Genomic DNA, 21,299 nt, shown 5'->3' on the forward strand with positions numbered 1-21,299 from the left:
TTCAGCGCTTGGCTCCTGCATCTGTGTCCTGTGCCCTGCCCTGATGAGGTATCAAAATGCAGCCATACCTGGAGATGAGGGACTCCTCACCTGCCTGCCTGGGGAGCGCTGGGAAGCCTGGCCCCCCAAAATGTGTTTCCTGGCAGTGGCCCTGCTGGCTGAGGAAGAGATGAACAGTGTCCCTGATCCCCCTCCACAGAAGGGCCTCGGGGAGGGGGGAACGGGACGCTGTGGCCGGATCCCAGTGTAACCGGGTACGTTTGCATTTAGACACGGACATGGTCATCATCTACCTGTCAGCCGGCGTCACATCAAAGGACTCTTCGGAGGAAGATAAAAAGGCAACACTCCGAGTCATCAATGAGGAAAATAGCTTTCTGAACAACTCTGTGATGATCCTCACCTACGCCCTCATGAACGGTAGGCAGCACGCGAGGCTTTTGTTTTAGATGAAAGTTCCCTCTAAGTGGATGCTGCTTTTAAAAAAGGAAACAGAGGGGCTAGGGATGTAGCTCAGTGGTTCTGCTGCCTGCCTCGCAAGCACAAAGTCCCAAGTTCGATCTCTGGTACCAAAAAAAAGGAAAGAGACCCAAGTGTACTCTGCTGAAGGTGTCTCAGGGCGGCCGCTCTTCCTGTGCCTGGTCCGGCATTCAGGGCCACGTGGGATGAGTCCCTCCTGTCCCCACCCAGCGGCTGCTCATCCCAGCCTCCTCTCCAGTCCAGGTTACTGGGTAAACTCAGCCCATGGGTTCTAGCTGCTCTAGGCCAGCACTGGCCTGGATCCTTTCCTGTCACCAACACAGGGGTGTCACCTTCCCTGCAGTCCTCTCCAGCATCCTCTGCAGGACGGGTGGGGATCAGCCACTGTGCTGGGCACACACGGGACAGCGCTGGCACAATTATGCATTCCCGTGCAGCTGTAAATGAAAGTGCGTCTCCCCGGCCCATGGTCACGTCCCCCGCAGTGGTGACGTGGTGGGACAGCACAGTGAGGTCCACGCCTGTGCGGGCTGTTCACACAGAACACGGAGACGGGACACTGACACCGTGCGGAGCGTCCATCACCACAGCGTCCTTGCTGTGTTCCGAGGGGCTGTGTCAGTACACGTTTGATCCCAGCCACGGCAGATCCCACCCAGGCACACACCACGTCCACTGTCTCGAGTTGCCCTTGTGTAACCACAGCCAGTCCCATCCGGGACCCTGAGCGCGAATCCGTTTCCATTTTTACGGTGCCATTTGCGTGCCAGTATGCAGAGTGAGTTTAATAAACTGGTGAATCCAGAACAATGCTGTTCTCCCCTGCTTCCCAGCCTGCCCTCCCGCTGCGCCTGCCTGGCTGTCCCCACCGTGCTGTGCCCGCCTCCCCACTGTCCACACTGCCTCTCCGGCCTCTGACCTGGCCCTCGGTATTCAAGGAAGCCGGGTCCTTGTGTCACAGAGGCCAAGTCCACGCTCCAGCCTTTCCCCCTCTGACCCTTCGTTCTCTTCCCCACCCCCAAAGTCCTCTGTTTTACTGTGTTGCGCATATCTGCGGGCTGCTTTTAACATGCAGATCCCAGGCACCGCCCTCCAGCTCCTATTGCGGCCTTGGAGGCTTCTGGCATCTAGGGCTTCATTCACTCTCACAGGCCCCCTCTTCCTCCTGTTCAGGGACCACACGCAGGCCCAGGCCCCAGGCTCTGCTGCCCACGCCAGAAGTCCCACCTGCATTTCCAGCTGCCTTTCGCCTCGGCTTTACCTGTGCCGTGAGCATACTGAAATCTCCACAGTGCAGGGCTAGGGACTAAAAATCAACCGCTGTAGGATGTGTGTCTAAAATCGTTAATAAGGACTGTGGAAAATACCAGGTCTTCAAGGCCAGCTGGAGGAGAGAAAGGAAGAGGCTGTGGTTTCCTGTCTCCAGCTCCGGCTTGCGGACACCTTGCTGTCCAGGGCCAGCTCCCTGCTCAGCTCTGTCCCCAGCTGTGCATCTGCCCAATGACCATGTCTCCCACTCTGCTGCGTGAGGGACCCGGGCAGTGTCTTCTCTCCCCTGGGCCTCCACTTTCCCCAAGATCATGCTCCTGGATAACGGGCGGAAAATGGCTTTGTTGTCTTTGTGTCCTGAGTGCCTGGCACAGGCTGAGCCCGTGCTGCTGTGGTCCCCAACGAAGCCCTCGCTCGCCCATATACCCTCAGGGCCTGCAACCTGCAGGTTGCTCTTTTCTCCAGTGATTCAGCTCCCTTCACTCATGCAAGGAGGAAGGGAGGGAAACAGTTCCAGGAGCACCAACAGCGTCCAGCACAGTGAGGTTTTAGGGCTGCCTGAGGCAGAGTCCCTGTCTTCAAGACACTTGTCACCCAGAGACCAGGACAGACAGACACAGCAGATGGACTGGACATGTCAGAGGCGTGAGGAGGCCCACAGGCAGCTATTGCTCCTTCTCCTCCGTGAGACGTAAAGGTCTGGTGCCACACACTGCCGTCACCTGTCCCTTCACTGTGCCCGGTCCTCCCACCAGGGTCTCCTGTGTGTGCTCTGAGGATCCCACACCTTAAGACTCCGGTGTCTCCCATCCAGCATCCTTTAGTCTAGCCGGGTGCACTTCTCTCTCTCTCTCTCTCAGCATTTCAGTGCTGTTCACTAGGGAGGACACATTCCCTAACCACTAACTGGCCCACTCAGTTTAGGCAGGGGAGCAGAACCACAAGAGTTTGGGGATAGAGAATTTGTCATCAGACCTAGAATGTGCACAGTTTGTGGGAGACACTGGAGAAGTAAAGGTCCAGAAAGGGGATCTCTCTGAGAACACGACACAGAGGCAGTTCAGTCACCGATCGGTGCTCACAGTGAGGTCTGGAAGCTGAGGATTTTGAAGATGGCTCCGGAGGCCTGGCTGTGATGCCCTGGAAGCTTCCTGAGCTGCCAGCCCATGTGTGTCCTCAGGGACAGAGAGAGGCCTGCCTGGGCTTCTGCTGATGTGGCCAGAGAAGAGTGGGATGAGCTGGGACAGGCTGTTCCTCTCCTTTGCCTTCCAACCTTGCAATGCTTGAGTTTTGGCGTCTTGAACTTGGGCGCATACACCAGGAGCATCTGGGAGATGTCATTTCCTGCATGACTGTTGGCAGTGGACATCCCAGTGTCCTTACCTACATGCCACCCCGCGCTGGCCACTGGTGTGTGACATCTCATGACGAGGGGACCAAGAAGCACATGGTAACCTTTTGTCCTACACTGCTCTGCTTTGCCTAGCAGATATTTTCATCACCTTTTGCAGGTTGAGAGATCCACATACAGTAATGTCTGACAGAGAAAGGAAATGCATTCGCAGCCAGAGCTGTCTCCTGCTATGGTTTCTCCTCTGAGCTTCTCCAGGGTGTGAGGTCAGGGTGGATTCTGGCTGACTGTGGTCTGCTGCAGACACCCTGACCTTCCTGCCTCAGCTCTGCAGCGGGTGAAGGGAACAGTAGTCTGATTCTGGCTTAATTTGGCCCAGGTATTCTTTCCATTTCTCCAGCATTGCACGAGTGTCGTGAAATCCAAGCTTACCTAAATATGGTGTTTTAAAAAGCAAAGTGATTCCATTAAATCCTGCCCCTACTTGAGAAATGGACTTCCATCTGTAGAAAGGATAAAAACACATGGCAGGTGAGTCATGAAGACGTCAGATTCTTTTTAATGTCTGAACACTTTGTGATTTGCCGTTAATCTTCACGAGTATGAGGCCAGAACTTTTTTAAATCAATGGAAGGATCTCGGTAGTGACTAAAATCATTTGAATTTGTTTACAGTGGTACCCATCTGAGATCAGTTACTAATCCTTTTGACGAGGTTCCAACAATAGCAAACTTTAAAAGATGGTTTATTAAATTTATTTTTGTACTATAGATTACAGATGTTGTACAGCAGTACATACTCGTCTGCCTCAACCTTCTACAAAGTTTTTAAAACTCCCGAAATATAAAAAATATACATTAAATAAATCAAATTCAGTATTATCCTAACTATCAAGCATGGAGACATTGTAATTAAAATGAGCTTAAAGAAGCAGGGTTTGGACCATCACTAAATGCAAACCATGATTCTTTCATTTAGTTTTGCAAGATTTTGGCAAGTGGTTTTACAAGCAGAGAAAGAATGAAATGGTGAACTTACCCTTTAAAGCTCTCACAGTCTCATCTCCTACTTTAAATTAAATGCAGGCTTGTTACCCATGACTTCTGCTTTCACATATTAAAGGCAGCAAAAGAATTCAAATCTTATAATTAAACTTTTTGGGGAGAGCACACCCCTCCCTACCAGATGGGGACCCTTTATTTACCCATGCGTCTTTCATCATTACCTCCTCAAGAGTCCCTTGGCCCTGTTGGCTGTGTGAACAGGACCGTGCTCGCCTGTTCCTCTCACAGGAAGTGCAGTCCATGTCCCCGTTCATGTCAGCCCTGCAAAGCCCACAGAGGCACTGGGAGTCAGACTGCGTCTCTGCCTGTGCTGGGCTGGAAAGGCGAGATGAGCACACGTAACCAGCTGCTTCCACGGGCTCCCTTGCTTTGCTTTCAGATGGGGTGACCGGTCTGAAGGAGTTGGCTTTCCTGCGGGACCTGGCCGAGCAGAACTCGGGGAAGTACGGGGTGCCTGACCGCAGCGCCCTGCCCGTGACGAAGGGCAGCATGATGGTGCTGAACCAGCTGAGTAACCTGGAGACCACAGTGGGCAGGTTCTACACCAACCTTCCCAACCGCATGATCGACGAGGCCGTCTTCAGCCTCCCCTTCTCCGATGAGATGGGAGATGGTGAGTCAGGGAACTCCCTGCCAAACAGGAAGTGAAGATGTGGAAATGGGGCCCGATCTGTCTGTTGCCTGGACTGCCACACCCTCAGCCTGGTAGCCCTAACATCACAGATAGGGAGCAGAAGTCCCCACCCTGTCCTTCCTGTTGTCCTGGCCGCAGTGGGCACCGGGGCTTGGGGGTGAGGCTGCTGAGGATTCTCCAGTGTCCACACTTAGTCAGCTGGGACCCACAGGTACCTTTGCAGCCTGACTGTAAATAATGCTTAGACGGCCTTAGGATCCCTCCAAAGGCGGGTGCCACTGTGCAGCCAGGCATCAATGGGCTCTCAAACCCATCTCCCGCCAAAGTTACTGTCTTCACGGACTTGTGTAATCTCATTAATTCTCCATTTGATCATCTGCCAGATGAGGTAATAAATCTTCCAGGTATTTAGGGTCAATTAGATTACATATAACAGCGTTTTGGTAACAGGCATACCACCCAATGGTGTGCTTTACTAACTCATTTTATCTTTTAATACACTACCTTTGTTGTTATTATTATGATACCCATAGTGTGATGTCGAGAAAAGTCCTTAACTTCATATGATCTAATTTCCTGACCTAAAAGAATGAGAAATAGATTTCCCTCTAGGGAGTTAGAAAAATCACATGCAATCATATGGGTGTGTGCTATTGATGCGTGGCCAACAGTACATTCTCAATGAAAATGCAGTCTTTTTCGTTATTCCTCATATTCTTTTTTTTTTTTTTTTTTTTTTTTTGCTACCGGGGATCAAACTCGGGTCCTTGCGCTTGCACAGCAGGCCGCGAAACCACTGAGCTAAATCCCCAGCCCATTCCTCATAGTCTTGCTTAGCTCTTCCCCACACCCTTCACAGAGAAGACTGCAGAGGAGCTAATTCTTACCCAGACAGCAGCATTGCAGTGTAACATTTACGTTCAGTTAATAGGAACTCTCATAAATATAGGTATTCAAAGAAAACTCATATATAAAGAGTAGCAAGCACAGAGGGATTGTGTTTCCCAGAAACAGGTAAATATATTCTTCTGTGAAGAAGAAATAGGGCCACTGCTGTTACAACTCAGGTTTTATCCTTGCTCTTTCTGATAGGGCCTACAGGTATAGAATGGGAATTCCCACCTTTAAGTAAGGTTGCTTTTCTGCGTAGTAAAAAGGTCATATTCCAAATGCAAGTGACTTTTCGTGCATTAATCAGTACTGACAAGGACCACCCCACCATGTGCCAGGCAGTGGTGAGTAAGGCACACATCTTACGTCTGATAGGAGAAACACAGATGAGAAACCCTGCAACGATTGTGCCGAAACCCGGCCCCATGGAAACTCAGGAGTAAACAGCCAAATTCTGTTACCACTGGCGAGGGTGAGGCCCTTCCTAAACTTTACCTCTGCAACCCTGAGAGCTACTCTGCAGGCTTTAAGCCAAATTATGTTGAAAGCCTTGGTCGCCTGTTGGCTGATGGTATCCAAATGTTGTTTCTCAGAGCCTGGGCTATGAATCCATGGTTTAAAGATCCATGGAATTCACCTAATCGTGTGTGTCTTTTCATTCTGTTTCCAGCCCCTAGAAGTATTGGGACACACATACTCAAGTCCATGACATGAGACATCAGTGTAAGGAAACCCACAGCTCTGAGTCAAAACCACCACGATTAAAATATCACTTTCTGGACATTTATTTCTTTTCAAAACCAAATCTCTGTGCTTGAGGTTAAGGTGGAGCATCTAAGAATTTTGTCCATGTGGCAGGAACTCACATACTTCCATTTGCCACATTTGGATTGAGAGTTTTCCAAGTTGATAGTGGAGAATTTGGAGTGTGTTTCTTTTTTTAAGACTTTCTTCTCAATGTGTCCAGGGAAGAACAGAAATGCAAACTGCCTGTGCATCTTGGTCACGGGGTATTTCTGTTGAGCTTTGCTGATCTATGAAAATGGCTCTAGTCAGGGGTGAGGATGTCGCTCAGCTGTGAGCACTTGTCCCGCATGCAGGAGGCCCTGGGTTCTGTCCTGAGAGCTGCAACAGAAACGAGTATGGCCCTAATCTTAGCAAAAGACCCAGGGAAGTATGGCCCACGTCCCAGGACTGTGTCACCATGCCAGCCTGCTGCTCCTGACACTTGCAATCCCTTCACCCAGGGAGACCTGAGCGAAAACCTCCTGCAGAACGCACCCTTAGAACCTTCTGCAGGCTGTTACTTTGCAGTTTTAAGGCAGAGGGAATACATTAATGTGACCTGCTTCGAGAATGCTCTTAAAATTACCCAGTGTGTGACTTGTCACAGTGCCCACCCCCTCCTGCCTGCTGATGTTTAGAAAGTTCAGCTGCTTTTCCCGGGTGTTGTGGAGGAAGGGTTTCGGGTCAGCCAGCAGCTCGGGAGCACAGGATCCAGATGGAGACAGTCCTCCTCGGGGTCTGGAGCCCTGCAATGGTGGCACCATGGGCCGAGGGACTGTTCCATCCCTGCCCACGCTGGCCCCTCACAGCCTCGGTCACCACAGTGGCTGGGGGAGCCGGATGCCAGGAGCTCGGCTGTGCCCTCTCTACCACATACACTGCCCCTCCTCTGCGCATTCTCCTCCTCTGTGCTCTTGCTGTGCCTCAATTATCCCAGGATTTTTGTACGGCCCACGAGCTAAGGATGGTTGTGTATTTTGATGAAATTGTTTTTTAAAAAAGAATATATACCCAAGACTGACAAAACCTACCTGGACACACGTTTCTTCAGAAGCCTGATTTCTCCATCTACTAAAAGTCCTGTGAGGTGGAGTCTTCCCTTTGTACAATGGCCCCCGGACTTCCTAGGTCCTGAGAGGGCATCAGGGATCTCGATGAACGGTGCCAGCAGAAGTCCTGTCTCTCTTGATCTAGAATGTCCTAGAAACCAGGAAAGCCGTTGCCACTGTGTCCCCAACACCTAAGTGCGGGCAGGGCTCGGAGACAGGGTGAGACCCCAGATTCTCCACGTCCTCGTCCCGTGGCCTCTGTTTAACTTCCGCACCTGAGTTGCCGAAGGGCTCTCTTCACCTCCCACTGCAGCTCATTTCATTTACAGTGTGACGAGGGTGAGCACAGTCTATGGTTGAAGGTTTAATTAAAATTTATTTCAATAAAAGACACTGCCATTAATCTGCCTCACAATCCTACCCCTTCTCTTCCAGTGCACTCATCCCATCTCCTGGCTACTTCCTGCAGCAGCTCTGGAGCCCTCTCTCCTGAGGGTCTTTAGCTGTGCTGTCCTGGCTGCCTCAGTGTCCTGAACTCATTCAAAATGCTTCTTTTTCCTGGTCATTTTGACTTTGGGGAAGAGCTGGGAGTCACACAGCACCAGATCCAGTGACTAAGGTGGACAAGGACACAGCGTCATGGTTTTACAAGCTGCCTTTTTGCCGGATGTATTTTTGATTACACCTCATAAAGACACTCCAGAAAGAGGACTGCAGAGCTGCTGCAGAAAGTGACAAGGACGATGGGATGAGTGTGTTCAAAGCGAGGAGTGTCTTGAGGGGATGAATGGCAGCATATCTTTTGCTCTGCATTTTAAAATGAAACATTCACCGTGTATGTTGTTCACACCTCATACTGTCTGGCCAAAGCAGTGGTCGGTTCCTGAGTCACATGGGAAGCTTTTCTCCCAAGTGGAGCTGAGACTGCGAATATCAGCCTCTGGTTCCCTGGAGCACTTCTCCAGGCTTTTTCCAGAGCCTTCTTGTCCAGCCTTTTAAAATGATGTTTTATCGTGCAGGTTTAATAATGACCGTGAGTAAGCCCTGTTACTTTGGAAACCTCCTGCTGGGGATCGTGGGGGTGGATGTGAATCTGGCCTACATCCTTGAAGACGTGACCTATTACCAAGACTCCCTGGCATCCTACACATTCCTCATAGACGACAAAGGTAATGGGCTGAGCCTCAGTCCCAGGGAGAATGGGTTCCTCAGCTACTCAGAGACAGCAATCGTAGGTGTCGGTCCTGACAAATGGAACAAGATAAAGATGGTATTTAAAGAAAAGCAGTGTGGCTAGGACCAACACCACGAAGACGGCAGTCAGTCTACGAAGTACATGCGCCTCTGTGTTGTGTGGAGGGTGGGTATAATTCTTGGTGACATGGGATTGAATAACACTGTAATCCTAGCACTTGGGAGGCTGAAGCAGAGGGCATCGCTCTGAGTTCAGCGCCAGCCTGAGCTACATAACGAGACGCTGTCTCATAAAACAAAATAAAAGAGTCCTTTCAGCCATGTCCAACCAATAGCCCACTCTTCATTGGCTTTTTTATCCTTTTTTTGACTAAAGAGGAGTTGTTTGGGGCTACATATAAAAAATACAATATAATCTATATATGTCTCAAAACTTATTTTATTTTTCATAATTTTCATTATAATATTAAAGTAGGCAACAACAAAACATGCTTCATCTGCAGGTTTGCCAGATCCATGGTTTTGTGTTTATATTGTTATCTTTAGATTTATTGGCATTAAGGTTTATGTGGCAGATTAGAAAATTTCATAAAATGAAAACCAACACTGCCAAAATATTCTCGATAATTTCCGACCTCTTCCTATTCTTCGGGAGTTTCACATAAGCGTGTAGAAAGCAGCTTGGGCTTCGGTTGGACTGGTGCATTGCCCAGGGAGGGGTGGACTGGTGGCCACCCAGGGCCCAGGTCTGAAGCGGTGCTGGGCACTGTGTAGCACCGGGGCTTCCCGCAGCGAGTCTCACCGCACGCTGTTTCCGGTTGCAGGCTACACGCTGATGCACCCGTCTCTCAGCAGGCCGTACCTACTGTCCGAGCCTCCCCTCCACACAGACATCATCCACTATGAAAACATCCCTAAATTTGAGTTGGTTCGGCAAAATATCCTCAGGTAAGGAAAAGGAGAGGGTCATAGCATTTCTTTTTTCTGAGGGACCTTACTGAGGTCAGATATGAGGGGAATCACAAAATATACTGAGTGTTTGGATTCTTAAAGAACATAGCACAGTAAAAGAAACATTGCCAAGAATGGTGGGTTAAGAGTGGCCAAAGTGAGGGGCGTGTTTTGAGTGATTTGCGGGGGGATTAATGACAGTCTTCCTTGTACTATAATATACATACGTAGACATTTTTTATTACCCTTGTTGATCAAACATTCATGGCCATTTCTGTCAAATAAAAATACACTGCTGTGTCCTCGTCCACCTGACTCCCCAGATCTGGCACTGTGACTTCCGGCTCTTCCCCAAAGTCAAAATGACCAGGAAAGGGAAACATTTTGAATCTGTTCAGAACATTGAGGCAGCCAGGACAGTACATCTAAAGACCCTCAGGAGAGAGGACACCAGAGCTGCTGGAAGTGGCCAGGACAGTGGGATGAGTGGTGTTCAGAACAAGGGGGAACCTTTTAAGGGAGATGAATCACAATGTGTCTTTTACTGTAATACAGATTTTTTAAATTAAACATTCACTGAAGTTTTTGATCACACCTCAGGTGAGGATTTGCTATAGGGTATAGGACAAGTATATAATTATTTTATTGCTATCAAAATACTCAGTAATTTTTCCATGAGACTAGTGGCTACGATTTTCTTGGCTTCCTATAGCAGACAGAGTCTCAGAACTATTAATTGCTTATAAAGTCTTATAAAGCATAATTGATGTTCATAGTCTCTTTAATTGTAAAATAAGCTATAAGATATCTCATTTAAAAAAAATACTCTGGTTATATCAAACTAGAAAAGATCAGCACAAATAAAAGGTTAGGCGAAGGACCAGCACTACTACATTTGCCCAAAAATCTTTTGGCGAAGTCCAGTCCATTCCGAGCTGACAGCCTTAAACAGCATTTTCTCTCAAAGTCAGACTGGCTGATTTCTGTCTTCGATGCGTCGTTCTGACAGACAGCGACCTGTGGAGAAACGGGCCTCTGTGCCCTTCGAGTGAATATTGATGACTTCGAGACTGAGCGGGCAGGCTTGGGAGGAAGGAGGCCCAGCGTGCGGGAGCCGGGCGAGGAGGGTCGGGACACAGGGCCTTCTCCAAACTGGAAGTCTCACGTTACGCTGCGCAGAGGCCCAGGGCTCTGTGGCTACTCAGAAATCAGGAGGGGCTTCCTGCTTGCCCTGGCAGGGCGCTTCATCTCATCCTCTGCTTCTGTTTGCCGGCACAGCCTCCCCCTGGGCAGCCAGACCATCTCGGTCCCGGTGAACTCCTCGCTGTCCTGGCACATCAACAAGCTGCGGGAGGCGGGGAAGGAGGCCTACAACGTCAGCTACGCCTGGAAGATGGTGCGTGGGGTGGCGGGCACAGGCTGTCCCCGGGGGCTGGCCGCAGGCAGTGTGGGGTGCCTCCCACAGGCGCCTCCTCACGCTCTCCTTTGCTGTTGGTAAAGCCAGCAGTTGCCCACAATGGAGAAGCCCAGCTGTAGAAAAGGACTGAGACGGAAAGTGAATAATGTGCTTCCCTCTTGCCTCGCCTTTACCCTCCCCTTCCTCACCACAGCCAGTTGGGTTCGCTTCCAGGAAGTGTGTCTGTGACCGAAGGGCACGGGTGCGTGCATGTGTGTGTGTGTGTGTGTGCGCGTGTGTGCGTGCGTGCGTGCGTGCGTACACGTGCACAGGCCTGAACGGCTGTCGAACATCCCACTGCACAGGTAGCCCACGTCTCCTTACACAGTCTCCTGCTTTACACTACATCCATGCCCGGTTTTTTTCAACCATTTCAATTCAAAGTAAGGAAGTTATGTATTAAGAAAGGAGATACAGAAATCTGGGCACGGTGCTGCACACGGCTCAGGAGGCTGAGGCGGGAGGACCACAAATTCAAGCTTAGCCTGGGAAACTTTGTGACTTAGTTGAAAGTTAAAAATTTTAAAAAGAACCTCTTTGTCCACTTTCTCTTCTGAACCTCATTCAGCAGCTGGGGCTCAGCGAAACATAGAGAAACAGAATCCAGCACCCCCTGACCACATCGCTGAGTTCCTCCCCCCTCCTCTCCCTTCCCAGCATGCCATGCTGACGCCGTGTGGGACCCTGCATCTGTAACTGTCCAAAAGAAGAAAGCAGCGCTTTTCTCTGGTCCAGTTGTAATCATTAAACTTCAGATGCCAGCCTCCTTGAGAGCACCATGTGGCACACAGCCGGTGTCCAGCCTGTTGGCTCTGGATGGATCCACTGTCCATCCCTTTAAGATCGAGTGTACATCAGGAGGTTAAATGGTTGTGATGCTGTCCCCCCTGCCCCCGCCCCGCAGCATCCAACCTCAAGGAGGACAAGGGTAGTTACAGCAGACCCTTGACTTCCGAGCTCAGTCCGTTCCTGAGGGCTGGCTGTAACTCCAAGTTGGTCAGTGGAGGCTCAGGCTCCCCTACACAGCCTTCAGAGTCTCTCTCCTGCACACAGGCAGATCTCAGGGTCCTCAGAGATACACTGGCCCTGGACTTCTTGGTGAGCCCCACTCAGGAGAGGATGCTGTCAGGTTCCTTCCAGACTCTTTAAGGGTTAAGTCTGTAACCTGAGGCCATCTGGAAGCACAAGCAGCCAGCATTCAGGTCATAACTGAATACTTTGATTGTAACTTAAAACTAAAATTCTGGTGGTAACCAAAGTTGTTCATATGTCAGGCCAGTCATAACTCGAGGGTCCACTGTAAACAGAATCCCACGTGCTGTCAGCATCTGGGACAGGAACCATGGGAGGGGCGGCCAGTGCACTATCAGACCTTGTCTCCTCAGCCTTCTTGCTTGGTTCTCAGTACCCTCTGGCAGTGCCAACTAAGCAGGAGACAAAAGCAAAAAATGAAAAAGTGAAATTTCAGAAGTTTGTGCTTACAAGCAGTTCTGTAGGAATTTCCTGTTTGGGAATACAAATTTGAGGAGGGCCAGAGTCTAGTATGAAATTTTCTTAGCCACCTCTCTTTTTTATAGTTTTTTTTCCCCTTGGAATCTGGCACCAGCTGCCCTTATCTTTAGATTCACATAATTTTTAAACATTAATTGTTTCACTTTCGCATCAGAAAGGATGAGCCTGGCACCAAAATTCACTGAAAGCTATTCTTTTGTATTTGAAGTTGGAGATTATTTGCCTCCGGGAGCTTCTCAGTTACGTCTTTCGAGAACATCCATGCTAATAATTATTGGCATTAAAAGAGAAAGAGAACATAGATATCTGTGTGACCTTCTTTGTACAGTCATTAAACCCAGTATCACTGTTTTGGAAGGAAGTATTATCTTCTAGAGCAGCGATACTGATAAATTCTAGCCACTGTCTCTGGGCACATTGGATGCAGTCACTTCCAGGGGAAGTGCGAGCTGCCTCTAGTTCTGAAATTCTCAACTGGTCACTGTTAGTGAAAATTAAGGAAGTGATGAGATTCAAAATAAAAGTGGCTTGCCTGGTTACCTGGTAATAAGGGTAAATATTTTCAAGCTTCCTTTGCTTACTTGAAGGTCCCATCTTGTCCTAAGGATTGGATTCTGCTAGTAGTATAATCGGAGTGGCCTTCTCAGGTGCTGAGTGATTGGCTAAGGGCTTGGCATCCGTACACCTAGCCGACACTGCTGGGTCGGGTCCAGAATTCATCTCAGTGACCTGTAAGGCTGTGTTAGTGACCTTGAAAGATCAGGCTACTGCTGCGTAACCACATCTGCTTTTGAGCGCCCAACAAGACCATGTGGAGACAGGAAGGCTCAATGTTACAGGGCAGGAAAGTGTTTCCAGGTGATGTTCACCTCCAGGCACGGATCCCGAGGGCCATCAGTGAACAAAGCCACTTCCTGCTCACGAGAGCCCTTCTGGAAACGTTGTGGTCCCTTTGCGTGCAAGAGCTGCCTTTGCAGCTGAGAACACGAAGGAAGACCCATATGGAAGCACGTTCTCCCAAGGGGTATTTTAAATTGCTACCTTTAGAAACATAGGGTAGCTTTTAATTTTTCTCTTCTAGAATAGACCGAATACAAAATTACATTCTGTTCATTCTGATAGGGCTTTGTTTCTCAGCTCGTGGGAGCCTGTAACACAGGCAAACTCAAGGTGAAGACGACAGGGAGAAAAGTGTAAATGCTGCTGTTGCTTTCTACATGGGATATGAAGGAAGAGGGTTAAATTTGCTAATCTAATGGCGTATCTTTGCCAGCAGCCCTTGAAAGTAGTTCTAGGAAGATGCAAGTTGCTTCTGTGTTTGAGGATCATTCTCAGAAACTTAAATTATACTTAAGTCTAGCCTGCCTAGCATAGAATTTCTCCTCGATCACTAAAATCGTTTGAGCCATCGTTCACTTCTGACTTAGTGGTCCTCCCCCTTTTCATTTATTTACAAACCGTCTTCTCATGGTCTTAACATCACAGACTCACAGCCACACTCTTCATCGAGTGTCGTGTGCTGCACGCAGCTGCACCACTGCACCTCGACATAGGTGGCAGGTAGCACACTAATCAGTCACACTGAGTCATCACAGACGTGCAACCCATCGCACAATGCCATCACCAGGTGGGGTCCCCCAGGCACTGTGGTGGCCTTCCAGCACCGCCACTGTGTTTGTGGTCACTTGTTAGTTGGCTTTGCATCGTTGTGGGTCTTTCCCTGACTGAACCTCATTCGAGCACCTGTCTCTAGGAGGAAGATAAATATAAAAGCTTGAGTTTCCACATAGGAGCCGAGACTTTAAGCTTGAAACGCTTACCAGCCTGGGTCTGTAGCGGAGTCAGTGGGCTGGGCTGGGCGCGGTGGACTTGCACTTCTGGCGAATTTGAGTAGCGGTGCTGGTCACCACTTGCCAGGAAAGCAGAAAGGGTTGGCCAGGAACCCAGTGAATGAGCCGGATTCTGTACTGGCTGCTGACGTTTCTCCTGAGGATTCCCAATTGGCTTGGAAAATAGTGGATTCTCGAAACACGTATTGTAAAACCAACTACGTGTTTTGAAGAATATTTCCAGCCCAGATAGAAGCGTGGTGCTGTGAGCCCCAAGGTCACCTGCGTCCATTGTTAACAACCATGAGCAAAAGAAGCGTCTTTCATTCATTCATCAAATGTTTCACGAGCACTTTCCGGGTGAGAGTAGAAAACTGAGACAGCAGAAAATGTGTCCGATGTGCTTGTCCCCACGGTTCCTTTGCTTTCTGTGTTAGAAATTCTTTACTGATTTTACAGGTCCAAGACACATCCTTTATTCTGTGCATTGTGGTGATACAACCGGAAATACCTGTCAAACAGCTGAAGAACCTCAACACCGTGCCCAGCAGCAAGCTGCTGTACCACCGCCTGGACCTGCTGGGCCAGCCGAGCGCTTGCCTCCACTTCAAGCAGCTGGCCACCCTCGGTAGGTGACGCCCTCCCCAGCCTCCTGCCTCACCCTCTGCAGGAGCCAGCCCCAAGCCCTGCAACCCTGTGCCTGCAGTGCCGGGTGGGGGGTAAGTGTGAGGGAGGTCGGAAGCCTCCCAGCAGGTCCGACTACCCAGCAGGCACCAGCACTCGCCCTGTTTGCTGGTGACGCACTTGTGCACGTGGGTAGAGCTCTCGTCTTGCTAGAAACCGGAGGGGTAGGACAGGAAGGAGGGGAGCGCACAAGTGTGGCTGCAGGTGACATTCCGTCCTCCTCCTGATTCCCTGCGTGGGTCAGGGTGTACCCGCAAGGGTGAAAAAGCCACACTGCCGTGACCAACAGGTCAGTCAGTGTCTGCATTTTAAAATGTGCTGCAGTAAAAGACACATTGCCATTAACCCCCCTCAAAACCCGCTCCCCACACTGAACACCCTCGTCCCTCGTCCTGGCCGCTTCCTGCAGCAGCTCCGGAGTCCTCTCTCCCGAGGGTCTTTAGCTGCGCTGTCCTGGCTGCCTCAGTGTCCTGTACTCATTCAAAACCTGTTCGTTTCATAGTCATTTTGACTTTGGGGAAGAGCCGGGAATCACACAGCACCAGATCCGGTGAGTAAGGTGGACAAGGACGCACTGTAATATTTTTATCTGACAGAAACTGGTATACCTGACAGGTGATCATAAATACAAATTCAGTGAATGCTTAATGTGAACACTCGCTGTGTCTTTCCATCACCCCAAACACCACAGAGTTTTCCCGGACCCCGAGAAGGGGCCTCTGTTTGTCTCCTTCATTGCTCTCAGCTTTCTGCTTGTGCCAGGCAGGGTGGTATCCGCAGCCCACAGGCAGTGTGTGGAGAGTCACAGCAAGGTCTCCTTTTTCCTTTTGTCACTGTGTATCCCTTTTTGGTTCCTCGTGTTCTTCCTTGGTCTGAAGTGTGCTCTGCTTGAAATTAATGGAGCAGTGCTGCGTTCTGATTAGGATTCATCTTTGCCCCGTTATTGGATCCGTGTCGCTAGCGGCTGCCATCCTGCATGCCCCGGACAGGGTCTGTGTGGCCATATCCCATGGGCGTCACAGGTCAGGAAAAGGTGTCCCTCTGGCCCTGTTGAAAATACGTAGGATCACAAGAGTTGATAACTAAGAATCAACACCGCTGGCAAACTGAGTAGAGGGCCCATGTTGGAAGACGGTTGAGGACAGACATCTCCACTCTACATGCCCAGCAAGAGCACTGGAGTTGGAGTTTCTCCCGTGAATTGCACTCTAGAACACGCTTCCCAGACATGCGCTCAGAAGAGCAGGCCCAGTTTAGAGATCTGGGATGTTAGTCAGAGAAGCCTGGGTTTACATTTACTAGTCCATTTCGATTGGAGCTTTACAGTCTTTGTTTTTGAACAAAAGAAGACATTATTTTTCATGGTTTTAAAGCACTGTACTGGAGAGCTAATGTGTGCGGGACTCTGCACTCTGTGCCGGTGAGCCAGACACTTCTGCGGGTGGGAAGGAGCTGGCCGCTCTGAAACTTGAGGCAGTCCGGGCTAGGGCTAGCAGCTGTCTCTGGGAAGGGTGCTCAGCGGATTCCGCTGCTTCCTTTGGGACCCTCGGAGCTTCACTGTCCAGCGTGGCGGCCCCGGGTGCTGGGCAGCTCCTGAGCTCTGAAAGGCGCCAGAGGAGCAGGTCTGGGAGGTATGAGCGACACACCTAACTTTCAAGCTGTTTGTTCCAGTAATCGTATCCTTCACGTATTGGTTTCCACGAATATATTAGTCTTTCTCTGGGTTTCTTTTCTTATTATTTTTTCTTTTTTTAAATTTAGTTTTATTGGTACATTTTAGGTATACAATACAGTTACTTTCATCATTGGAAATTTGCACCTTTACATAATCTCTCTTGGTTCTTATTTTTCCCCCTTCCCCTGCCCTCCCTTCAACCCCTCCATCCCTCCCTATTTACAAAGACTTTGTTTCCATTTTTCCATTTTCTCATATGAATTCCATTCCCTTCTTTCCTTTCCCCTACCCCTCCCACTTCCCCTTCCCCTTTGCCCCTTTTCTTCCTGTTTCACATTATCTATTATGCCTTTTAGTCCTTATTTACACTTTCAGTTTCTCACACTAGAGAAACTATTCGGTATTTACACATGTGTGTCCTATTTATTTCACTTGAGTGTATTGCCTCAGTGTGCATCCACTTAGCTATAAATGTCTCTAATTTCTCATTTTTTATGGCTGAGTAGTACTCCATTTTATTAAAAAACCACATTTTCTTTATCCAGTCTCCAGTTGATGAACATTTGGGCTGTTTCCAAGTTTTAGCTATTACAAACTGTGCTGCTATGAACATGGGTGCACATATATCACTGTGGTATGATTCTTTTAATTCTTTGGGGAAGATACCCAGCAGGGGAATAGCAGGGTCAAGTGGGACTTCCAGCCCAAGTTCTTTGAGGTATCTCCATACTGATTTCCACAGTGGTTGCACCAGTCGATACTCCCACCAGCAGTGGAGCAGGGTTCCTTTTTCCCCACAGCCCCATCAGCATTTATTATTGGTTGATTTCTTGAGAGCAGCCATTCTTTCTGTGGTGAGGTGGAATCTCAGCATTGTTTTCATTTGCATCTCTCGAATGACCAGTGATGTTGAACATTTTTTCATATGTTTATTTGCCATTTCTACTTCTTTGTGTGAGAAATGTCTGTTCATTTCAGATGCCCATTTTTGGATTGGGTCTTTAAATTTGGGAGGTCTGATCTTTTTAAGTTCTTTATAGATTCTAGATAGTAGACCTTTTTCTGAGAAACAGCAGGTGAAAATTTTTTCCTACATTGTGAGTTGTCTCTTCACACTGCTGGTGGTTTCTCTTGCTGTGCAGAAGCTTTTTAGTAAGAAGAGATCCCTCTTGTTGATTGTTTGTGCTAGTTCATGGGCAACTGAGGTTTTGTTCATAAAATCTTTTCCTACACCAATGTCTTCAAGAGTTCTACCTAACCTCTGTTCCAGCTGATTCAGCGTTTCTGTTTTAATATTTAGATCTTTAATCCATTTTGATTTTAGTTTGTGCATGGTGAGACATATAGGTCTAGTTTTAGTCTTTGGCAAGTTGAAACCCAATTTCTCCAGCTCCATGAATATATTATCAACGTAATATATTTCTTTTGGGTGTTACCAGAAAACTTAATTACATCCATAGGCTGCATTGTATTTCAGTTCAATGGCACTACCTGCCTCTTTGAGATTACTCAGAAGCCATAGAGGTCATCACCTCTGCTGCTGTGCACATACTCTCTTTCCACCATCCACGAATTTTCACCTGGGTGGGAGAGACCCTGGGCAGTATGGCAGGGTCAGCGGGGCAGCTTAGGGTCTGTTGGTGATGAAAGGATCCAGGATAACTGAAATACAAGAAAGAGAATGGAAAACAGAGGAAGTTATGGCAAATGATTTCCTTGATGGTGAGGATTTTGAGATTTGGGGGGATTAAATGTGTAAGCCAGAGCTGCCTTCAAGAGGGGTGGTGGAGGGCCGGGATTTAGCTCAGTGGTTCTGCCGCCTACCTCGTAAGCACAAGGTTCTGAGTTCAATCCCCAGTACTCCCCCCCCCCCAAAAAAGAGCGGTGGTGGAAATGCATCACAAAAAAGACAAGTTTTAGACGAGTGCATCATCTAGCCAAGCATGGTGCCACAGGCCTATAATCTTAGCACTCTAGGAAGCTGAGGCAGGAGAATTCCAAGTTCAAACCCAGTTCAAACTGAGTTACTCAATGAAACACTGTCTCAAAAATAAACAGTAAAAAGGCTGGGGATGTAGCTTAGTGTGAAGGCCCTGGGTTCAGTTCCCCATACCACCCCTCCGCATGGCCTTGGGCCCTGTGTCTTGATTTCTTCTCCCTCTGTGCTCCATCCCACTATTGCAGCTTTTTCTAAAGCCCCAGTCTCTGTCACTTCGGAAAGGCTGCCAGGTATGGCGACACACATTCCTGTAATCCCAGCACTCAGGAGGCTGAGGCAGGAGGACCGCCTACGCTGCCCTGTGGTTTTCCTCCATCTTCCTGGCCCTTTGTTTCCTGGACTGGGTCTGAGGCCCTGGGAGCTCAGGGACCACCCTGTCCGTCTCCTGACGCATCTCAGGCGAGCCTTTAGCGAGCCGGGGACAGCCTCACTTGGCGGGCCTCCCTCCACCATGCGACACGCTCCTGTGATGCCCTGTGGAGATGTCAGGGGAGCCAGCGGGAAATCGCAGGGCAGGAGGCAGTGTTTCCTGAGCATGGCAGCCTGGGTGGTGTGGAGTGACCCTGAGAAGCCGCAGCGTGAGCATAATCCTGGATTAAACCTTCAAGATCACAGAAAAACTATGGGGATAGTGAGGGATGATGGGCAAATCCAGGGAAGGGCGCCTGGGGGCCACGCTTGCCGAGCACGCTCTGCCTGCCTGCTGAGGGCATTTCTTAGGGCCAGCAAGAGGGACAGAAAGGGAGCCGAGGCCCCTGAAGTGGAGCCTCCAATAAGGAGCCCACTGCTCTTGTTCCTGCGTCCCGCCCATGTGGATGCGTCTCGAGGTCCAGGCAGACTGAGGGGAACGGAAAAGAGATGGGTCCCTGCTGAGGTCCTGTGCCCGGGTGGCTTAGGAAATTGCCTGGTCCACATGGAAGTCAGTGTTGCTTAGACCATTTTTCCACTGCCCACCCAGCCTCTCCTGCAGGGCGGCCCTTGGCAGAATAAACTGAAGGCTCCTCCTGAGAAGGACTCTGAGCTCCTGGCTTTAAGCTATTCCTACAGATTTGTTTGGGTTTTTGTTGTATGTGTTTGTTTGTTTGGTTGGTTGGTTGGTTTTCCTGGTGCTAGGGGTCAAACCCAGGGTCTGGTGCTGCGGAGGCAACCTCTGCTCTACTGAGCTACGCCCAAACCCCAACTAGTATTTCAGTCTTAGCCCAAGTACAGTCAGGGCCACCAGCTTAGGCCAACGTGGTGCTGCACTCCTGTCATGCCAGCACTCTGGGAGCCTGAGGCAGGGGAAGCGCACATTCCAGCCCTGCCTGGGCAACTTAGCAACTTAGTGAGACCTTGTGTCAAAATTTAAAAATTTTAAAGGGGTTGGGATATCGCTCAGTGTGAAGGTCCTGGGTCCAATCTCCAGTGCCAGAAAAAAAATTCTCCAGGCTACAAGAAAACAAGACACCATGGGGGAGAATGGACAAAAGGAATCAAAAATGACCCTCAGTTGAAATGAGATGGTGCTTTCTAGTTCTTTTTTAAAACACAGCAAGATTGAACAGTAGAAATCCCGAAAAGATTTCCTGGTTTTGTTTCTTAAATAGGGAACTGCGCCTCTCTGTGAGACAGGACAAGAGTAGCTGTGAGTACCTCAAGGACCGGCAGCGCACGCTTCGGTTTGTGCTCGGCTGCACCACTGCCACACAAGCATCATACTTGATTTGTTTTTTTGGTTTTGGGGGGGCTTTTTTGGTACCAGGGATCGAACTCTGGACCTTACGCTTGCGAGGTAGGCGACAGCACCACTGAGCTACATCTCCGGCAAAAGTGCCATACTTGAGTTTGATGTTTGCACTGATGCCTCTGCTCCCTCTTCCTTCTCCTAAATAACACTCCTCAGGTTGCTGGCGTGCAGCCTGACGGCCGTCACTTCCTCAGCACTTGCGTGTGCCCCACACTCCATGCTTGTGATGCGGATTCACCGTCACTGTCGGTCGGTGCCATTATTTCCCCTGCTCTGTGGGTGAGAAACTGTCCTGGGTCCGCCTCCCATCACACGAGGCGTCCTCGTCCAGGGAGCCCACAGTGCAACTGTAGGTCGAGGGCACCTGCCTCCCTCGCAGGACCGAGCTCCAGCAGGGCGAGCGCTGGCATCGCACTTTGCGGGGCCTGGCTGGGCCCTCTGTTCCAGGCCTGCTTGTCGCCTGTCTTTCAGAGAGTCCCACCGTCATGCTCTCGGCTGGCAGCTTTTCGTCCCCCTATGAGCACCTCAGCCAGCCTGAGACCAAGCGCATGGTGGAGCACTACACCGCCTACCTGAGCGACAACACCCGCCTCATTGCCAACCCGGGGCTCAAGGTGAGTGCGGCTCGGGCCCTGGTGGGGACCTTAGGAGAAGCAGAGATGGTGGAGGCCGGACAGCATGACCTTGGGCCTGGGGAAAGAGGGATCGGGTTGGGGTTTCCAGGGTAGGGGTGCAGCTTCGAGACAAGA

The 21,299-nt window shown here is 49.7% G+C and overlaps 1 protein-coding gene across 3 annotated transcripts in view; it reads left to right on the forward strand.

Annotated features, from left to right (window-relative positions):
- Positions 1-21,299, forward strand: part of Cachd1 (cache domain containing 1) — a 174,720-nt gene that overhangs the window by 131,022 nt on the left and 22,399 nt on the right. For all 3 annotated transcript variants that reach the window (XM_013071000.3, XM_021255596.2, XM_087212846.1), the window contains exons 8-14: positions 271-420; positions 4,544-4,777; positions 8,544-8,693; positions 9,543-9,666; positions 10,948-11,065; positions 14,926-15,094; positions 21,022-21,164. In XM_013071000.3, the coding sequence (XP_012926454.2) occupies positions 271-420; positions 4,544-4,777; positions 8,544-8,693; positions 9,543-9,666; positions 10,948-11,065; positions 14,926-15,094; positions 21,022-21,164 (1,088 nt within the window). The remainder of the gene's footprint in view (positions 1-270; positions 421-4,543; positions 4,778-8,543; positions 8,694-9,542; positions 9,667-10,947; positions 11,066-14,925; positions 15,095-21,021; positions 21,165-21,299) is intronic.

The sequence above is a fragment of the Heterocephalus glaber genome, unplaced genomic scaffold (assembly GCF_053883595.1).
Source record: "Heterocephalus glaber isolate CG9 unplaced genomic scaffold, H.glaber_assembly_v1.0 deba00001442, whole genome shotgun sequence".
NCBI lineage: Eukaryota > Metazoa > Chordata > Mammalia > Rodentia > Bathyergidae > Heterocephalus > Heterocephalus glaber.